This window comes from Nilaparvata lugens, chromosome 3, assembly GCF_014356525.2.
Source record: "Nilaparvata lugens isolate BPH chromosome 3, ASM1435652v1, whole genome shotgun sequence".
NCBI classification, from domain to species: domain Eukaryota; kingdom Metazoa; phylum Arthropoda; class Insecta; order Hemiptera; family Delphacidae; genus Nilaparvata; species Nilaparvata lugens.
In genome coordinates this window covers 96512379-96527702 of record NC_052506.1, presented here as the reverse complement: position 1 = coordinate 96527702, position 15324 = coordinate 96512379, and the positions used below count along the sequence as shown (strand labels likewise).

General features: G+C 34.3%; 2 protein-coding genes across 5 annotated transcripts in view; one reads left to right on the top strand and one right to left on the bottom strand.

The window, feature by feature from the left end:
• LOC111047337 (fibronectin type-III domain-containing protein 3a) overlaps positions 1 to 15324 on the bottom strand; it is a 172505-nt gene that overhangs the window by 98479 nt on the left and 58702 nt on the right. The gene's annotated exons all lie outside the window — the stretch shown is intronic.
• The window catches only part of LOC111047340 (ADP-ribosylation factor-like protein 2-binding protein), an 87656-nt gene continuing 73490 nt past the window's right edge, over positions 1159 to 15324 (top strand). For all 3 annotated transcript variants that reach the window (XR_005570976.1, XR_005570975.1, XM_039425195.1), the window contains exon 1: positions 1159 to 1420. Coding sequence is in view for 1 of the 3 variants with exons in the window: in XM_039425195.1 (XP_039281129.1) it covers positions 1396 to 1420 (25 nt within the window). In the remaining 2 variants the exon portion in view is untranslated. The remainder of the gene's footprint in view (positions 1421 to 15324) is intronic.

Genomic DNA, 15324 nt, shown 5'->3' with positions numbered 1-15324 from the left:
GGATTGGAAGAAACATCTCAGATTAACGAAATTTGAAGATTTTCTGTCAGTTTTTGGAAAATCTGCCAAAAAGCAAGAGAATGATGATCGCTGAAAAACCGCTGATTTTGGACGTAGCTCTGACGTTATTCCAAAGCCCTTCCGATACAACACACGTTAGCTGAACTTCTGTACTGAATTTGAACATCGTCTGTTCATTTTTCACGAAAAAGCTGGGAATCGCAGAAAAGTGCTGGAAAACGCTGAAAACCCGCCTATCTTTGGCATTATCACAAAGCCCTACTAATGCTAAATTTTCACACCTTAGCTGAACTTTTGTAACAAATTCGAAAATTCTCTGTTCAATTTGTTCTCGAAAAAGCTGAAAAACGCTGTCAACCGCCAATTTTGGACGTCTCTTTGATGTCATCCCAAAACCCTTACAATACAACAATTTTGTACCTGTGTACGAAATTCGAACATTTTTGTCAAAAAGTTCTTGAAAAAGCTGAAAAAACGCTGAGAAATGAAAATTTTGGTCGGGTGTTTGGAATTTTTGCAAATCCGTTCTTAGTGCGTACCAAATATACCAATTTATCTACTAAATTTGAACGTGATTGGTCCAGTAGATTTTTAGTTCTGTTCATGAATGAATAAATGAATGAATGTATCAGTGCAATTTCGCTTTTATGTTTATTTATTTACAGTACGGATACGTATTGAACGTGTTTTTGTTAATAGAACATAAAACTGCAGTTGATATGCATATAAAGTTTATGTGAATTATTCTACTGCATTTGAACACTTTTTGCCAAGCAGGGCCACACTTGCAGAGCTGATACAGAAATAACCAAATGAAACTGATATTATGTGAGGTTTATGAGACATTTTTTCATACAGTAAATAATAATTGTAGATGTGAAAACAAGAGGTTGTATTAAAAGTAGATTCTTTAGTTATACCTTGTAACGATCCATTTTCTTATAATCAAAAATTAAAATAATTCTTCAAAAGAGCATGAAATGAAGTAGACAATTCTTTTATAGTGTGACAGTCATAGTAGAATTTCAAACCATAAACTAATGTTCAACCCTGCTATCTGTCAACTGGCAGATAATGCAGCTCTAGCCCAGATAGTGGAGAGATAGTGTTAAAAACAACTTAGGCACCTCTATCCTTTTCCTCATTCCTTTACTGGTATAATGATGAACGCAGGACAGTGGAAGAAACAAACCGGCCAGTGACTGAAAAAATGTAGTGTGTAGTCCCGGGAGTGAGTTGCTGTATCTTGTAACTAGTGCCGGGTGTCGTCTCTTGTGTCTCGTGTTGCCGTGTCGTCGTGTGTCGTGCCGTAAAAACCACGTTTGCCGAAAATATATAGATATCTGCAGTTGGCTTATAAAACCGTGTGCATGTATGCAATCTATTATTAACAGAGTCGGTGAGTACAAAAATAAACAATATTTTATTTATTGTCATTGCCAGCTTCAATCGATGCTTCCCAGACCTAATTATTTTTATCCATCTTCATCCCAAAATATGATAAATTTTTATTCAATAACAGGGACTGTAATAAATCATTACACAACCATGTCCCACCGAACAGTGACAGTAAAATAAAACCATTACAACATGTCGCCTAAAACAGGGACAGTAAATAAAATCGTTACAACTCTTCTCAATAAAATAGAGTTTCTTCCTAATCACACACAGACTTGTTTACCTCGAAAGCAAACTCTACCAATAAATACTTATCAATACAAAGAATATCAATAGTTTGTCCTACCATTAGAAGAAAACAATATGTTTTATACAATTCCGTTTCATCTAACAAACAATTTCAGCATGAAAAATTTACTTCAAAGTATATAATTTTAAGTTTCTCTCAAAAAATTGAAACGTAATTTGTGAGCTATTATTTATCAGACCCAAGCATCTCAATAGATTTCTGATCCATTTCATGGTAAACGCTTGCTCATAGGCGCCCGATGATGCAGTGTAGGACATTGGAAACTAAGTTACTGATAACAAAATACGACATGAACTTAACCAACAGTGAAAAGTTTAATTAATGCTTGAGGCTATTGCAAACTATTAGTGCTCGACTGGAAAGTGGATTGTGCAGAGCAAGTTTCATGGACGCCAACAGCTCATTACTGCATAATTACACAGCCCAACCATTTTATAGCAACTTCAAGCCTCGAGGGGATCACAACAAAAAACCTCAAACTTTTCCAATGCTAACACATTCCCTTTCAAATGGAGATAATTTCATGCAAATATCCAAGAAATTGTTCCTGAGCAACAAGGTTGTGAAGGAGTTATGATTTATGAACTAACAATGAAATTCCCAGAAGAGAATCGGTAACTCAAGTTGAAATGAACAATGAATTACTAATTAAACCTTTTTCCTTGTAGAGCGAGCATCGAAAGGAAGTGAATAAACCAATATAGAATATACATTTTAATTACGTTACAAAAACATAATCTAATCAGATGAGTTTCGGTGTTTTCAATAGAACTTCCATATTTTGAATTCCAATTTTATGTGATGAAAATTTGATAAAAAAATAACCTCCAGCTTGAAAAAATTTCTTCGAACAATGGTAAACAGAGAATCTAGAAAAAATAAAGAAATACAATGTCCAAGTGAAGTGGTTTGTGGGATTGTAAATACTGTATTGTTTACTATGCTTTCAAGTTTAAAATGATAGATATTAGGAAGAGATAAATATAAAGAATAGCCTTTCTTCAATAACCTTTCTCCATGTTTGCTGAGTTACAGTGACTTTTCGAAGAAGCATATTTCGAGATTTAGATAAATTCAATGATATGATGTTACAATGAGATGATGATAATCCCAAGGAAAATCTCTCTCAGTTTTTACTGAGGATTTGTGTCCCCTGACTAATATAATGTCAGGAAAGATAAATGAAGAAAACATAGAATAATATACCTACTTCTCCACATTTCTATTCATTTCCAAACCCATGTGTATAACACGATGTTACAATACCTGACCAACAAGTATTGAGATCCTGGAGCATTATTTAATACTACACAAAAAATGAAAAAAAAATATTTAAAGACAGGGAGACTATCAATGTGCTCGGAACAAATATTGCAATAATCTATCAGATTTTTTAAAATTAACATTGTACAAGTTGCATAAACCACGCTTCTCAGCAAAGTTTTTCTGTGACTAGTTTCATAAGATGAAGTTGATGGATGAAACATAAAGTAAAGTAATTTTCGGATGGCGTGTCAGTGATCAATCTACAGACGTAAAAAACATGATGATTATTATTACCGACCGACCAGAGAGGCTGACGGTTGCCATTGCCAGGCCTATTGGCCTACAGTGTCCTAGCTAACAGAGAATGACAACTTTACTCTGAACTACACACAGCATCTGCTCCAGTTGCTAACAAAAACCGCGGTCAGTATTATCTAGTTGCTAGGGAGCTTTCATTAAAAATTACTGTTCATTTTTAAAAGGTTACAACACTAAACCAAATAAGACTAAATCGTTTTACCAGATATTTCTTCTGCAACAGATTTCTATGGACTATAATTACATGTACTTTCTTCATTATCTTCAAAGAACTGACATTTCGTTACTTGATTTCTGCAAATTTGCCACAACTCGGTAATATGAATGGATAAAAATTTTCTACAAGTAGTAAGAAGGATCAATGACGATAATAACAGCCACAGAAAGTCGTGAACCTTCAATATATCATATATGTATTATTCGTCTTCATTCATCCAGATCTACGGCTTCTGCAATATTCAATTTTGCATAATATACCGTAGTCTAGTTCTAAAAATGTTGGATTGAAGAAGAATAGATACTTACTACTAGAGAAATTGTTGCATATTGTTATATTGCACTAATTTAGAAAAGAATTATTGTTGATTTCATTCATTCATTTCATTTATCCACGCTACAAATGACACTGATCTAATCGGATTGGCCTAGTCAGATGTAATCTGATGACACTGATTTTATCTACATTGGTAAATAAAATAATAAGGTAGTCCTTGTGCTATTCTTCTTCCAAATTTAGGTAATGACATAGTCCAAGATAAGGTTAAGTTTTCACATGTACAATTTCTCTACAATTTTTATTGTTGATTTATTAAGATAATACACGACTTCCGCATTGTGATAAACGGAATTGCAGATTAAATATTGGTCCAAAATGGTGCTTATTTATTAATATTATAATAAATAAATGGGTTGAATATTCCTTAAAGACAATTTTGAAATTCACAATACAATGGCCAATTGAAAACATTTAGGCAGTATATCAAAGGATATTTTTTCCCTGCTTGGGAGAATTTTGTATACTACGAATAAAAACCTGATCACTGTACAGTAGTTTATTACTGAAAAAAAAATATTTCTATTCAAAAAACCAATGCAAGGCTGATTGTTTGGAGACAAAAATTTGAAAATATTTTTTCTTGATTTGAAGTTATGGAATAACGGTTGGAATATTACATTTATCCTGTTTCTTATATTATGAACCTGTTTCTGGAGTGTTGGGTCTTGAACAAATTGCCTTTCTCAAGAAGTAATAAAATAACAGGTTGGTCAACTTCCAACCAGACAGAGCGAGCTTCTTTCATAACACGAAATTCAAATGAATCTTCTTCATGCATCATCAAAGCAAACTACATACACTATTCAGAATCGATAAAATCGATATTACAAAACATTTCAATTCCTTACATTTACATGTTTTGGCAATATTCCAATTCCACTACTTCGACTTGTGTTTGTATCAGTTTATGTATGCTTGTTGAATCTACTCGAGCTTGATTTCTCAGTACAAATCTTAGAGGAAATTAAAAACAGTTAAATCAGATAAGGATATAAGTATGTAATAGTGTTTCTTGCAATACCAGAAAAATATGTAATTCAAATTGATCACTCATTTTATTTTCTGAAATTTAATAATTTTCAACTAATTCACATCTTTATTATATTCAAATTTATTATAATTAATTAAATATCAACAGTTCAAGTAGGATAAAGACAAAAGAAGAAATTCACATCTATTCATAATTGTATTTATGTTCCTAATATTTCCAATTCCATAGCTTTGGGAGAGGGGATGCGGTACCTATATTCTTTATAGTACCATATTATTTACTTACCATTTATTCACTTCCATAATTTATAGTACCATACATTTTTTAAAAAATTAAAAACAATTTCCAATTTTAATTTTCAACATCTACAATTTTCAATTTTCATCTATATTTTCAATTTTCCAGGTCCTTGAGATGAGAAAACGATTCAAGTTTGTGAAGTAAATTGGGATTTGACATGATTGTTGTAATCCATAAATCAACATTGATAAGAAAGCAAGCTATTTTTTTAGAATCTGTACGGAGGAATAACACAGTTATTAGCTAGTGTTGGTGGGTGGGATGAATAGCCTATATAGTAGGACTACTAACTACTGAGAGTTTGTAATGCGTAGCCGTAGAGGATGAAAGGGCACTTCAGCTACTGTGCTCTGTGCCTGTTTCAATGAAGGATCTTATAAAAGTAGTGGGTGCTCATATCACACAGGGCCTGTTCTTGCTTCCTGTCTGCAACTTCCTCATGCTCTATTCTGTTTGCATTGCTCTACAATTTTTATTTCACTTCTGTCGCTTCCTATTTCCAGAAACGATGCTATTTACCCACTCATGACCCTAAATTATCCACTATTGGTTTGTATATAGTAATATTGTATTACCGTTCATTTGTTTTTCATAATTGCAAAAGTATAATTATAATGCTCATAATAGACTATAATTGACTAAATATATAGTTACCAATTTTTGCAGAAGTAGACACTTCATAACTACTTTACATTATGTACAGCACTGTATTGAGATCATTTTTTAGCTAATTAAATTTAATTCTTGTTTATAATCGGGATTTGTAAGATTAGAACTGGGGAGCTTCCTTCATAATTTTTATCTTTGACAAAAATTATTCGTCTTCACTATTATAGTGAGATAGATCTACTTTGTATTGTCAGCATTCCTTATAATAGTTATTTGTGCAACTAGTGCGCAAAGTGACAGTTTGCTGCACCGAAAGAAACGTTTACGCCCGAGCCGTAGGCGAGGGCGGAATGGTTTCTTGAGTGCAGCAGTGGAACTTTGCGCACGTATTTCACATTAAGTTTTTCCTACAGTTACCATTGAATATGAAAAGTGGGTAATTATGGGTAAAATTGCCTGAAATGCATCAAATGTTTTTCTGTGTAATTTTATTATTGATAAAAACCTTAATCCTAAAATCCTAAAGTCCTCGTTGTCCTTGGTTATAATATAATTATAATGAATAATAATTAGCGCGTTGTGCTTCGTTGCAGCTCTGCTCACTATAGCAGCCCAGTCACTGTTACCAACTTCATTTTGATTTTGCTGCACTGTTGCTCCATATAACCTACTAAAATATTTTGCGTTGCCATGTTGCAAATCTGGAGTGCAGAAAAATTTTTCCCGCACTAGAGCGGAAAAGTGATTCTTTGCGTTCTGTAATCAGTGCAGCAATGGCCACTTTTCAACGTAACTGTAGGAAAAGAATATAATATTGTTTAACAATCTCTACAATAGTGAGGTTCACGTTATGATAACAGTATTTGATTAGCAATGATGTTTCTATCATTCGACAAAGCAGATGGCGTTATCCTTTTCTACCTCCGCAATGTTGCTAGATCGTTTTTTAACAATGAAGAAATAGAATTGATTAACAAAATATTTAATGTCAATTATAAAAATGTATTATTTAATCATTGAAAAATACATTTTATTGACGAATAAAATAATATAATTGATCATTTTTTAACAAGAATGGACAGTTAATATTTCATCAGCTATATTCTATAGAAGGCAGTGGCAAGGCCGATAATCGGCAAAGCTGTTATCCTATCTTTCTTCACTGCCATTATAACGTGGAACTCGCTAATATAGTATATACAAACACCCTCAGGAAAAAAATGATAAGAGTTAGTTCCAATATAGTATAATATATACTATCGTATACTATAGTATAAGATAGTACACTATAGAGTATACTATATAGTACATATACTAGCTAAATACTATCCTTGATTAGTTCATGGGGAGATTCACCTCAAACTGTCAGCATTTTTTATAAATAGTATAAATGCTTTTTATTCAACCAATGGATTGATCCGTGGTCTAGTGGATGGAGTGCTTGCGTAGCAGCCTAGAGATCCCCAGTTCAAACCCCGCTCATCACCAACAGTTTTTGAACAGGTCACTCCCGTGTTATCGGATGGGCACGTTAAACTGTCGGTCTCGGCTGAAGTATGATAGTCGCAAGGCCCATTGACGGCTCAAATGATATATTCAGACGAGGTGGAACTTCCGTCAGGAACTCCCCACAAATAAAAGCCAACTGGAGAGCCGATGCTTAGCAGATTGCCTAACTTTTCCCCGTCTTTCGAGACAGGCTAGATCAAGGTCACTTCAGAATGCTTTCACCATCCTATGCTTCCTACCTATTCACCATCTGCTTTCAGTGACATCACTGATATATTCCTAAAAATGTTATTAAACTTGATTATCAATAATATTTGTGTTAATAAACTTTTAGGGCCGGTTTCCGAGCTCGGGATTTAGCTAAGTTTTAGACTTTGAACAGCTGGATTATGAAAATTGGCTTTCCGAAACGGGGGGGCGTAGCCTAGTCATAGTCACGTTTAAATTAAATTTCGAAAAACTAGAAAATAGAACACAAAATAAAATAAAGAGAAAATTTCAGCTATTTTGAATTATTTAGGAATGTTTAATTTCGTCAAGGAAAAACGTTTCCAATTATTATAGAAATGAGAAAAATAAAGATTGTCATAAAAACTGCGATTACGCCCAGATTCGGAAAGTCAATTTTCTGACTCCAGCTGTTTAAAGTCTAGAACTTAGCTAAATTCCTAGCTCGGAAACCGGCCCTTAGTGTCTTTTAAACACAGCAGAATGTATTGCCAGGGCTATCAAGACACTAAACTTTCATTCGACAATAGACTGTAATATAATATGAGTAATTCTCTTCATTATGCAGTACATTATTAAATTCACGAAGAACTTCTATTAATGAGTGTGTTCTGGATTGTCCTTCTAGATCTACAAATTCGCATTTCAAATATAGATATATTGTTTATTAATAAAACACAATAATTAAAGTTATCGAGTACCCTTTTATTTTACTGCAACACATTCAAAATCAGCAGCCCTAAGAAGAAAAGTGGGTATTGTTTATTAACTTCATTCAACTTTACATGAAATGAATTTCACTGTCGCATATTCAATGAAACTACTTTTGCAACAATGTTAAAAATGACCCTGAATATATTTTTCTGCTGTCTCGTAGTAATTAATTGTTTTTTATACCTACAGGGTGAATTTTAAACTAATAAATGATATTGGGCTCAGTCAAGTCCAAAGTGATCAGCAGGCAAATGTATCCTGAGCGATTAGACAAACTCTATCTCATACCAGCACATCCACGAAGCCAACCGCTTCGCCAATTTTTCGTTATCATTCATTTCTTTCAAGGGTTGTCCATCTTATCGCTCCTTCCATCTTTATAGTTATTAATGATACTACTAGGACTAGGCAAACTGAAATATGGAACAAAAATGGTATAACTTTATCCTAGTTTGACGGGAATCGCAGCAAGTAAAACGTTTCCTTATAGAGATTCGATCAATGAACCTCCTGTTCCGGTTGTTGGACAACGTCATGCTTTTCACACACTGGTAAACCACAGAATAACTTTACCAACTAGGATACTTTGACATCTTATTCTACATCAAAACTGGAGAAAAGACTCATGAGCTGTATTTTCATTGGTATTCCCATGATGGCATCATCATCTGAAAGAAATAAACTTACCGCCGCAGAATTTAGTTTTCAGATCAAATCGCTGGGTGAATGTGTGTGTAGATGTAGCTCTATTGAAAAATATATAAAATAAGACTTTGAATTTGTAAGTTTCGAAGAAACATATTTTTACAATTTCCACAAAATTTGCCTAGAGGGGAATTCAGAATTTAGATTTCAGTTCAAATCGCTGGATGAATGTGTGTGTCTGTGTAGCTATATTGAAAAAATATAGAAAATAAGAATTTGAATTTGGAATTTGTTTCGAGGATGCACATTTCATTCATTCCGGAAATATCGCCCCATACTCCTTCAGCGTACACCTTATATTATTATAAAAAGTTAGCTAATCCACCAACTCCCTTTGTAATTCCTATAAGACGGCAATGGCGACAAGAATGAGTCAGTTCATCACTGCCAACTCTCATGTCATTCAAAGTAGCATTCTTCCTTTCACCGTTTATTTCTCTTTTCATATCTTTTTAAGCGCTGCCTGCCCATTACAATCCAAGGTAAATGGCTGCACTCCTAACTTTACATACGTTGCTCAAGTAGAAAGTGTTGTAATACTCTTTTAGTTTCCTTTCTCTAACTTTTCTATTGTTGAGTAACTATGAACTACTTGAGAATACACCTTACAACTTCATGTCACAATCAATCATTGAGTTATAAATTAATCTATGAAGTCCTTTCTCGTTTCCCAATAAGGAAATAATTCAGTCTGTGAAAGTGTCCAATTATCGGTTTCATCGTGCAATCGCTTCATGATTTTATGGAAGCTATCTTTTTCATGATTTTTCCTACAGTAACGTTGAAAAGTGGCCATTGCTGCACTGATTACAGAACGCAAAGAATCACTTTTCCGCTCTAGTGCGGGAAAAATTTTTCTGCACTCCAGATTTGCAACATGGCAACGCAAAATACTTAGTAGGTTATATGGAGCAACAGTGCAGCAAAATCAAAATGAAGTTGGTAACAGTGACTGGGCTGCTATAGTGAGCAGAGGTGCAACCAAGCACAACGCGCTAATTATTACTATTATATATTATATCGAGGACAGCAACAGCACAGTGCCACCACAGCACACACCACACAGCCGCCTCGCCATTCAAACACTACTAAGTTATTTGATGGATTTCAGGCAATTTTACCCATAGTTACCCACTTTTCATATTCAATGGTAACTGTAGGAAAAACTTAATGTGAAATACGTGCGCAAAGTTCCTCTGCTGCACTCAAGAAACCATTCCGCCCTAGCCTACGGCTCGGGCGTAAACGTTTCTTTCGGTGCAGCAAACTGTCACTTTGCGCACTAGTTGCACAAATAACTATTGTTACTAATCTCAAGTAGATTCCATTATTATACACAAAATGTAATGTGTACGTTTCATTGTGGAGACTGATTTCATCCATCCTACTCAAATACAATTACCACACAGCCCTACAGGCTGTTTGTTATAGCTCTATACACCACAGTCGACGAGGTGAACTCTTATCAGCGTCTATTGTTGCTCGCATCTCAATAGCATTCTCCGTTATGATCCTCTCCAAGCACTCAAATCCTCCAGCCTCAGTCGACCTACCCGAGAGTCAATTTCAAAACAATTCCTCCTCTCAGAACACAAATATTTAGCCGCTCTGTAAAATCGGTTCAATTACACAGTATTGAACCCATTTAAAAAAATATATATAGTAGCTTACATCTTGATGCGTAAAAATGAAGTTGAAAGATGAAGGACGTTATTATTGAAAAATATTTGAAAAATCTAACATCAACACTTTCAATTATTTTTCAAAAATAAAATATTCCATTCACATATTTAAACTTCAAAAGCCAATGCCAAATTCGAGGTTGAGTGGTAGAGAGTACTTGAAAGTCCAAACTCCGCCTAATAAAGTTTTTTTTTCACATCATTTCAGAATCTCTGAAAGTCTATTCCTTCGACTCAGGTCGAGAAGAGTCTCGACTCTAGTCGAGAGCATCTGTTTCCAAATGGTGACACTCAGACCAGTCGATTCTAGTCTCCACGACTGTCACCATTTGAAAACACATGCTTTCGACTAGAGTCGAGTCTCTTCTCGACCTGAGTGGCGTAAGTGTGAGTTGAGTCTTAGTGTCGTATTCCAGTGAGTTGTTAAATTTGTAATTAAAGATATTTTTATGACTTCTTTCGATTTATTTTTCCATGAAATAGATCGGAAATAAATGACATTACATAGTAAAAATAATTTATTTGATAAGTAGTAGTGTTGATTTAGATTTAATAACTGATGCAAGGAATGTATTCCTTTAATCCCTTCATCTTTCTATAGAGAACTGTTTTCGTGCGGCATTCACCCACCTGAAATGTAGGGTGAAGCATAGAATAAACAATCTTCAGTAAGTATAGAATTTTTCTCTGGTTGAGGATAAGAACTGCATTGGGATTTGTTTCAAATTTCTTTAACTGCAGTCAGTGAAGACAATAATAATTGTCTCCAACAACAATGACTGTTATGGGTCTGTAATATTGATCCACATAGGAACGAGGTTATGTGGTCTATGTGTGTCTGTGCATGTGAACGATCAACGCTGGTCAAAGAAAGTCGGACTAAAGAGTCCTTCTATTTTTTCTCTTTCTTTCAGTCTTCCGTCTCAGTCGTGACATCATAAGGCGCGACCGTTAGATGAGGACCTCATTCTTTCTATACGCACATCTCAACGTACACCTCTGCTTGTCCTCCTCACACTTTATCAAACTCTCTCTCTCATTATCTCTCTTCCTCTCAACCTCCCCACCCAACCTACCAGGTTCCACAACTACTCATCATCTTGTTCATGAAGTTTCAACTATGATACTGTAGAGTGGAAAATAAAGTACCTATCCTCTGATATATGATTATGTGAATATATCGCAGTAGCTAATCCATTACATTCATTATTTTCATATTAACAAATTTCTATCACCTCATTGATAGTGATTGTTTGAGTTTTTTTTAATGCTTAATAGGTACTATGACTTTAATTTGATACTATTACACTTACATTACCATACTCTAGACCTAAACTCTTCTAAAACAGAGATGTTTTTTACTTTCCTTGCCCTATTACCATAGGTAAGGAAAGTATTGCTTTCCAACAAAATTTAAGGTACCCCAATTTCTAAATTTCTATACGTTTCAAGGTCCCCTGAGTCCAAAAAAGTGGTTTTTGGGTATTGGTCTGTATGTGTGTGTGTGTGTGTGTGTGTGTGTGTATGAGTGTATGTGCATCTGTGTACACGATATCTCATCTCCCAATCAATGGAATGACTTGAAATTTGGAACGTAAGGTCCTTACAATATAAAGATCCGACACGAACAATTTCGATCAAATGCGATTCAAGATGGCGGCTAAAATGGCGAAAATGTTGTCAAAAACAGGGTTTTTTGCGATTTTCTCGAAAACGGCTCCAACGATCAAATTCATATTTTGAATAGTCATTGATAAGCTCTATCAACTGCCACAAGTCTCATATCTGTAAAAATATCAGGAGCTCCGCCACATCTATGCAAAGTTTGATTTTAGATTCTCAATTATTACGCTTCAGATACAATTTAATCCTAACATTCCGAGTGGAAAAGATTGAGCATGAGAATCTCTACAATTAATGTCCAAAGTAAGCTATTTCGACACCATCAACATTAATTTTGTCAAGTGAGTTTACATCGATGTTGTTTACTAGTCTTTACTAGAGAGATTGATTGATTGATTGATTGAGTACTTTATTTATGTAGATTACAATATATACTGGCTTATACACTTATATACAATAGCTTACAATACAGCAAAATTATAGATGAATTTACATAATATAGACTAAGAAAATAATTATTGAAAGTATATGATATGAAAAAGTAATTTGTAATATAATAACTATGGGTAATTATATTGTTATGCATCTACATAAATTGGCGGAGCTTTGGACATTTGGACATTTGGACAGAGAGAGAGAGAGAGAGAGAGAGAGAGAGAGAGAGAGAGCTAAATCAACTACACAGCACAATTCAGATACATGAATATGAACCTATAAAAGTAATGAAAGTTGTTATTCTCTGAGCATGTGTTTTTTTATTTAATTATTTTGTACAATGAGTTTTTAATACATCTTCAATATGATTATTATTGAAGATTTCAACACTAAAAGGAATCTATGAGTAATAAGGTATGGGATAAGGTGTGGGATAACAGTCACAAAGCAAATTATCAGCTCTGTCCAATAGAGAGCCTCTGCGGGCAATAATCACGCAATTATTAGGCTTCAGATACAATTTAATCCTAACATTCCGAGTGGAAAAGATTGAGCATGAGAATCTCTACAATTAATGTTTGGTAACATTTTCACCTAAAATTGAAAATAAGCTCGAAATTCGAGAAAATGTGATTATCCAATATTGCAAACTGTTGGCAACTGTTGATTCTATTGAATGATTCACTATGAAGAGATAGCAGACCTTATGTGTTTTCAGCGTTATTGCCCTGTCACCAGCTGGCTCAAATCTTTGAATAGTAGACTTGAGATGCGCGGGAACACTAGTGTCAGGTGATCAATTTTCATAACGCAAGGAAAGTTGTGTGAGTGCGCCACACCAGATTTTTTTATCTACGTGAATGAAGAAAGAAATCTGTTATGTGTTATAGCTCATTCTTTTTCATCAACAGCTATCCATCAAAGATTTGAAAATTTCAGTTTCAACATAGGCTTGAAAGTAAAACCTAGCGAATTGTGCTGCAAAAAATGATTTTTCCATTTTGACGACTAAAATTAATTAATCAAGCAGGAAATCACTCCGCAGATAAACTCAGTAGATCTTGCTTGCTGTGCTATGGAAGAGAGTTTTTAAATCCTGGTTGAATTTTTCCACCAATACCCATTTGTATGTTCTTTACAGTCTCTATCTCCATATAGTGTATTTCAATCCAATGGAAATGGATAATTCATCATATAGAAAAATATTAAAATATATAAAAAAGTACAGATTCAACGATTGTGATCCAGTTTCAAAACTTAAGGGAATAAATAAAATATAATAAGAATGTCATTTATGAAAATGAGGATTATAGGTCATTCGAGATATGAGAATTTCTCCTTTGGTTGAGAAGGAGATCGATATTCATATAAGTTTATATAGATATTTCTGTGAAATCAGTGAAGGTTAGTAGAAAGGCAGTATATGCTAGACAACTAGTCAATTCACAATGTACTATTATGAACGAGCTCTCTCCGTAAGTTTTGCGAGTAGTGAGGAAAAGAGAAAAATTAAGTTTCCTAATAATTCTATTTACATTTACAATTGATTTAAAAGAATCAGAGATTTGATCACTAGTCTCTGGAGACCTTTGGAAGATTCGATCATAACAGTTGGATAGGAAAATTAAACTTTCAATTTTTTATGAATTTGAAGGAGCTTCCATGTTTCATGATTCAACGATTCAACATTCAAATTTATGATAAACATATACTATTGAGAACAGATATACATGAAAGCAAATACTGTGGAAGGCTTCTCGATTTGGATTTGAAATAGTTATTTGTGCAACTAGTGCGCAAAGTGACAGTTTGCTGCACCGAAAGAAACGTTTACGCCCGAGCCGTAGGCGAGGGCGGAATGGTTTCTTGAGTGCAGCAGAGGAACTTTGCGCACGTATTTCACATTAAGTTTTTCCTACAGTTACCATTGAATATGAAAAGTGGGTAATTATGGGTAAAATTGCCTGAAATGCATCAAATGTTTTTCTGTGTAATTTTATTATTGATAAAAACCTTAATCCTAAAATCCTAAAGTCCTCGTTGTCCTTGGTTATAATATATAATGAATAATAATTTGCGCGTTGTGCTTCGTTGCACCTCTGCTCACTATAGCAGCCACAGCAGTCACTGTTACCAACTTCATTTTGATTTTGCTGCACTGTTGCTCCATATAACCTACTAAGTATTTTGCGTTGCCATGTTGCAAATCTGGAGTGCAGAAAAATTTTTCCCGCACTAGAGCGGAAAAGTGATTCTTTGCGTTCTGTAATCAGTGCAGCAATGGCCACTTTTCAACGTAACTGTAGGAAAACAACATTTTGTTTATCGTATTTCTATTCCTGGTAACGGACAAGTTTGACATTGGCCTTTTGGTAATTGGACAATCGTGTAGCCTGAAATGTTTTGTATAAGATTATCCTTGCGAATCATCATATTGCCAGACTCAACACAATACACATGACTTCGATGCCTAAGATGATTCAATTTAGAATCATGTTGCCATTTTCAATAGTCTAATCTTTTAGAAGCGTGTGTTGTTTGTCATTATTAAATTCGCTATTAACCATCCATAGATAGAAGCGTGATGTACCAAGTACTTGTAGATAAGCTGTAAAAAGCGTATTAAAACGTAAAGATCAGTGAGAGGATATTTATTTAT